This window comes from Papilio machaon, chromosome 6, assembly GCF_912999745.1.
Source record: "Papilio machaon chromosome 6, ilPapMach1.1, whole genome shotgun sequence".
In the NCBI taxonomy this organism is placed as follows: Eukaryota; Metazoa; Arthropoda; class Insecta; order Lepidoptera; family Papilionidae; genus Papilio; species Papilio machaon.
Genome location: NC_059991.1, coordinates 7006249 through 7013304, shown reverse-complemented (window position 1 = coordinate 7013304; position 7056 = coordinate 7006249). Strand labels below are relative to the sequence as shown.

At 38.4% G+C, this 7056-nt stretch overlaps 1 protein-coding gene across 1 annotated transcript in view; it reads right to left on the bottom strand.

The window, feature by feature from the left end:
* Positions 1–2464: 2464 nt before the first annotated feature.
* LOC106714968 overlaps positions 2465–7056 on the bottom strand; it is a 54874-nt gene continuing 50282 nt past the window's right edge. Inside the window, 8 exon segments of the mRNA XM_045678428.1 lie at positions 2465–3799; positions 3894–4029; positions 4147–4250; positions 4329–4503; positions 4587–4816; positions 4894–5319; positions 5444–5564; positions 5755–5923. Coding sequence (XP_045534384.1) covers positions 3728–3799; positions 3894–4029; positions 4147–4250; positions 4329–4503; positions 4587–4816; positions 4894–5319; positions 5444–5564; positions 5755–5923 — 1433 coding nt within the window. The 3' untranslated portion in view covers positions 2465–3727.

Sequence of the window (7056 nt, the reverse complement as noted above, 5' to 3'; positions counted from 1 at the left end):
CGACGCGACGTAGACACGTAGAGAGCACCGCCGCCCAATATCACTCACATAGCATTGGATAAGTGACGCGACTAACTAATATGTACTTTATAATATATTTGTTAAGTCAATTTTTATAAGTTCTATATATGTAATGTTAAGATTTCGGATACGCGACTCGGAATGCATTCCCCCGAAAATATCTTCCAAATAATTTATGCATTTTGTCTATTCTTATACTAACTGTATTGTCTCATAAAAAATAGAGCATTTTTAATCTGACCTGTTTGTTAAACTGATGAATTGTTCATAAGAATCTCCTCCGTGAGGATTCCGCAGCTGAGCACATTTAGTGCTCGCGTTTTGATCCAGTACAAAAGATCGGGAGGATTCGGTAGACGTGTTTTACAAATAAATATAGAAAATTTTTGTATATTTTTTCATAAAAGAAGGTTATTTCTAGAAACAGGGCTTCTGATAACTCTTCCATTGTTGTTGAAGTAGTGACGTGTGCGCGATTGAATGAATGAGTGAGTGAGTGAGTGAGTGAGTGAGGCGTGAGATATACTCGTAGATAGCAATTGAAAGGAATACATTATTTACACATTTTAACGACACAAGCCGACAAGTCGGCGCTGCGCCGCTTCGCTGATGCGTCGATCAAATTTTATTTGTTTAGTGTACGTTAAGAGTATATTTATAGGGAATAATAGTTAATATAATATTACTGTTTATTTTTCTAATGATCTTCCGCAATCACTGTCTTGTACTAGAATAACTTGTCCGCCATTGTTATACTTGCGTTGTTTATGTGTCGACAAACATTGTGTTTGTATGCCCGAGAGAGAATATTATAGGAACCCTAGTAAATGTGTATTTTTATATGAATTTGTGACAAAGTACCTACGGTTTATTAACTGAAAGTTCATTATTTTGTAAGGCGAAAACGAACCGCAGCAGTTGTCGCTTTAGTAGTTTTCAGATATCTTAGCGGCTTTTAAGTTCGCGAGTCGTTGCGCAGAACACAAAAGCTCGGCGTAGCGGGATGCGAGCCGCCAAGATATTTGAAAAGAACTATACACGTGTCGACCTGGTGATAATTTAGTTTTTACAGTTTTTATATTTCCATTGGCATTTATTGTTTAACAAGTGTATAATATTTTTGTAAGCGATCACAATTAGTTTCAACAATCTTTGTATGTGTGTAAATAAAACAAGCTTTAACATTAAGTACGTTATAATAATGTAGTGAATTGTTACGAATTGTAAATTTGTTGTAGATGTAAGGCATATTATTGAGATTCGGCTTCCTAAAACTTTGATGCCAATTTATTTTGTAGTTATTGGTGCAAACGAAACAAATATTAACATGCACTTTCAACAGTTTACTCTGTGTATAGAACTTATTCAATAAACAAGCAATAGCAATACTTGCGATACTACAGTTGCAATGTCGATGACAAAGAAAAGTTTGTACAATCAGACATTGTTACAGCAGTGGAAATCTGCGTTTATTTAGTCATGAGATATGAATACCATTTGTACGTCGAACCTCACACTACGCCTGGTTTTATCCGGTCTATATTGAAACAGTTTTGTTGTTCCATCGAATATAATATGCATTTTATACGAACTACTCAATAAAAAAGGTTTTTTATATTTGTAGGCGTAATGTAATGTAAACGTAGTGCACAAAATCACCAAAGCGAAATGTCGGGACATTCGCACAGTTCACAATAACTGTGTCATTGTTCTCGTATCTGTGTATTTTATTATTGTAACAATTCTGTTCTTTTTATTAAAATTATATTTTACTCGAATGTTAATAACATTTTTAGACAACTTTTTTCATACGTTTTGTAAAGATGCAATTGTCAAAGAACATGCGCTCAGTAATGGATAAAAGTATGGGCACGTTTCAAATAAAAATGTGATTACGATTTGTCAAAAAAATCGCCAGAAAAGTAATAGTTTTAATTATTTTTATAGTCAAGAAATACACATTTAAAATGTGTCTGTATTCCTAACCTTACATATTTAGATTCTTATAGTTATGACGTCACATTGTTATAAAATATCCACATTGTTATTTGAAACGTATTGTAAAATTGTTCTCTTTAACCAGGTGTTATTTGTGAATATTTTATGTACTCTTTGACATATTAAATCGAGAACAAGAACATTGAAAACCACTACGAGCGGGACTTTAGTCAATTGCATCAAAAGCCACAGGCACACATATTATTAACCTCGATACAAAATATAAACACTGTTAAATTTATATTGTGTTTCATTGATTACAACGTTTACAGGATAAAAAAAAGAAAACTGAAATTTTATAAGATGTATCGAGATGGATTATGATATACAATGGTTAGAAAAAAAAACTTCATATCTGTGTGATAGTTAATTTATTTTAATTAATCTTTCGTAATGATGTAATTACGATATATCTAATAATAATAATAATAGTACAATTTCTCTCTGAAACCGATATTGCTAATCCAATTACAATACAAGAAATATTGTAGTCACTAGGTTACGTTAAATTATATACAAGCTAAATAATATATGATCAATTATTAATTCTACAAAGAAATCTCAAAAGTTCTAATTGACTATCGTTGGGTGTGAACTGGAAACAAATCCAGGAACTAAACTACGTACACCTTCCTTCCTATCATTTGTCTATCAACTCCTGCGATACATATGTAAACTCTTCATATAAATTCATTTTAAATAAACATTTACATATACAAACAGGTCAAAAATCTCAACACAGGACTTGGCTATGTACAATAAATCAATGAAGAGCTACAAGCTGATAGAAGAGAGTAACCGCCATCTCAGTCACAATGTATATTTTGGCACAAACGTGCTTATTAATAAATTTGTATTTACATAAAAACTTCACATTCCCTTATTGCTTTATGTTGATTGTAAACTGGATCAGCACTTACAATATTTTAAATTTATAAAAGTAACAAATAATCTATTACTAAATATATTATGTTATTTACTAAATGTAAACGTGTTACACACAATTTTTGACGGATGATTCGTGAAGAGCGATAGGAATGATTCTTATAAAAAGATAGAAATAGAATTAAAGATTCATTCTTTGGAATGTAATGAAGCTTAATATTTCATAGCATGAAGCGTGAAGTTCAATGGATATGTTCGATTACACATAAAGGTACACGTAAAGGCACCCGCCCACATCGCACGCTTGGTCCTCCCTTTTAATAAACCTCTAACATACAAAATACAAACGTAATGCAATATAATTTTCATATAAATGGCACATAATATAATTTAATTTTTAAATAATAATTTATCGATCTCAATGTGCCATCACAATTTCTAGATAATATAAAATATTATTTTAAATAATTCAAATACTATATACGGTAGGTGCTACAAGTGCACTAGCTGCTAAGGCCACCTCTACACTATAACAAATTATCACTAAAATATATTGATTTGAAACCATTACTTACATTCTAAAATCGACATGTAAATTGGTGCTACGTTCGTGTGAAGGCAATCTTGTGAACTTAGTCCCGTAGATCGTAGGAAGCTCCGACGGCGACCGGACAGAGGTTCCGGATAAAATGAATCACAAAATACAGTAACATGCAGCTTCAGTGACGTCATTGGGTATAAATAAGTTGTGTACATTAAGTTCGTTTATAAAGACTCTCTTATAAATAATATTTAATACTTCGTATGTTGATGATTTAAGTAGCTATGTTCGGAGGGGGGCGCTCGGCGTTCAGTGCACCGCGTCAATGTCTCGCTGCGCTCGTGATATTTTCACCTTTAATAAAAAATATTCTTTAAATTAAATCAAACGTCTTTTTTGTCTGATTTGTGTATGTAAATGAAATATGAGTGTAGAGGTGGTACAATACTTTATCCTTGGGTGTGGAGCGGTCGCCGGCCTCGAGAGCGAACATCTTCATCTTCTCCTTGAAGGAGAGCGTCTCCGGCACCGCGGCGGGTGTTGCGCGCGCTTGCTGCTCTGCCAAACGTCGCGCTCGCGGATCCCTGGACACAACGAAAAACAAATTACCATAAGATACTATTCACTTAGAGGTCAGAAAACGAAATACATCCAGATAATAAACGAATTTATTGTGAAGTTATAAAGACATTGCACAGTACCTGTAGACCTCCTGTGCGCCGATGACGCCGGGCGTGTGCGCGAGCGGCGCTCCGGGCGATGTGCCGGCCCCGCTCACAAGCCGCTCCGCCTCAGAGATGAAGCGCTGGAATTATAAATATTTTAGCTCACTATTGTGTATTGTTTAGATATCATGGGACAACAAGATTTTAAAATGACTTACATCTGGGTCCTCTCTCGGCGGTGGGTCTAGCGGTGGTGGGGAGGAGGTAGGCGGTGCGGGAGGTGCGGGAGCGGGGCTCGCGGGCGTGGCGGGGGCTGGCGAAGGCGCAGAGGCTGAGGCGGAGGCCCTTTCATGGAAAGAAACGCGCTTGTCTCGGGATGTGCTCAGCGGTGATCTGCAATAAGATGTAAAAAAATAATTTTTATCGTCATTTAATTTTATTAATCCGTCAAAGTATTTAAAGCGCACAATACTGACTGTGGCGCGACGGTGGGTGCAGATGCAGGCGTATGTTGAGATGCGTGCACGTGCGCTGGCTGCGCGGCGTGCGCGTGCGCGTGCGCATCGTACGTGGCGGGAGAGAGAGCGCGCCGGCCCGCCATCACGGCAAAGGAGGAGCCGCGCTCGGGAGGTGCTGGCGCTCCCCCAGACACGCTCAGTGCCGCCACGTTCTCCGTCAGCTCCGACATGCGACTCTCCTCCAACGTCTGAAAAATTGCATCAATTAATCAGTCTTTATATAATAATACCTACTCAAGTGTAACAACATTTCTGCAATACTTACTGTATCGGCGGCGTATCCATTGGTTATATCGCTGCGTGGATTGGATTTGAGTATAGACTTGGGGGGTTGCTGCAGTTGCGGCTGCTGCGGTAGTGTCGTCTGCTGCTGCTGCGCCGATTGCTGCTGCTGCGTCTGCTGCGAGTGCTGCATCGAATGTTGCTGCTGTACGTGTTGCGAGTGCTGTTGGTGCAGTTGCTGGGAGTGCTGCGCCAGGTGTTGTTGTTGAATCTGCTGCGCATGCGTCGACTGGTGTTGCTGCATATGGTGCGAGTGCTGCGCCATTTGGTGCATTTGCGGCGTGTGCTGCTGCATTTGCTGTACGTTCTGCTGCTGCAGGTGCATCTGTTGCTCGGGCGACGGCGACCTTGACGTCGATCGTGAGTCGCACTCCTCGTCTGCACAAAGTTCTGCGCCTCCACCCTCTTCCTGTTTTTCGTAAATAAATTAAACATGAAAATATAATTCCATAATTAACAAATTGTTTCTGCAATTGTATACTACACTATTGAAGCACCTTACCTAACTATATTTGTAGAGAAGGTGTAGTTACCTGATCATGCTGCGTGGCACGCCGCTCGAAGTCCCGCTCCAACTGTAGCGCGCGCAGCTGTTGGTTCTGCACCGGAGTCCGAGACGCTCCCAACGCCAGCAGCTGCGCTATGGTCGCGTCCCTGCAACACCACTCATTAACATTATTAAGTTTACGTATAAGAAAATATAAGGAAAGAGGTCAAAAAGTTCTTAATTTAAGAATTATAATTAGAATTTATATCATAAAATTTCAACACTCGAGGCGACATCTTTGTAGGAAGTGATACACTACTGATGGATAGTGCATGACACTGTGTACGTGCACGTTACCTGCGTGCGCGTGCTTGTGCGCGTCGTGCCTCAGCTTGCCGCTCGCGCTCCTCGCGCTGCCAGGGGTTGTGTGCGGGCTGCTGTCGCGCTCCGCTCCCTGCGCCCGCGGAGCCCCCCGCCGGATACACTGACACCGCAGGCGGCTCCAGTGCGCTCGCCACGTACCGCTCTATGCACAAACACTAGTGATGCAACGGAAGTGTCTTACCGGAACCAGAAACGGAAACAGATGTCAAAAATAAATTTTAGCAGAAACGGAAACGGAAACGGAAGCGGAAACAGAAGTGTAAATAATAAAAAAAACATATTTACAATTTTTTTTTTTTGGTAAGAACAGTTTGTATTCGTTTTTAATTTATCAAGGCATTGGATATCGGTGTCCTTTAGTCTTCAATATATGTATTTTTACTGTGCTGCAATAAGTTAAAATACGTTTTTTTTATTTATTTTCAGGAAACAAAATTACACTATTTACAAATTAATGTTCGCCAAACCACTCGTGTTGATAAACGACAAATATATTTCTTTAGCCAGTAAGCGGCCGGCGTTTGAAGCGAGTCCATGTTGCTTTGTGTGGCCACTCTGGCAATATAGTCAACTAACGAAAAAGAGTATTAGTTTCATTCTTACAGTGTTGTAGTGATTAGTACCACGTTCGTACGGAGGCAAACATACAAATATCTTGTATCACATGAAGCTAAGGCTGGACTTAATGTTATGTATGTATATTTTTTAAACATATGTATGTCCTGTATGTGTGTGTACGTGTGTGTGTATGCGTTTATGTTTATGTGTGTGTATATATGTGTGTATGTGTGGGTGTATATGAAATGTTACAAGATCTTGAACCGAGAAGATAAAAGCTAGTTTTGATTAGTATCCTTACATGTTTTACTCAATATTCTGGAATTTGATGAAAAACTTGACTTTGTCAAAATCTTGTAACATATTAAGTACACAGAAATGCAATCGTGGAACAAATATCTACATATTAGTGAACTAAACCATTGCCATCCCTAGCGCTCAAAATGATGATCCCTAGCGCTCAAATACAAAAAACATTATTTATTTGTTCAAGTAATGTTCAAACACTCCCAGATAAACTAAATAAAAATTCACCATAAAAAGTTTTGGCTCCCAGCTGTTACCTTTTTTTATTTTGTAAACAGTGAATGTGTTAAGTATCAAAAACACCAAATCTAGATTAGAAAAAGATATAATTATTAGGCACTTGACTTGCAATCTGCAGGGCCTGGGTTTGAATCCCGCTATGTACCAATGTGTTAGATGTTAGATATTTAC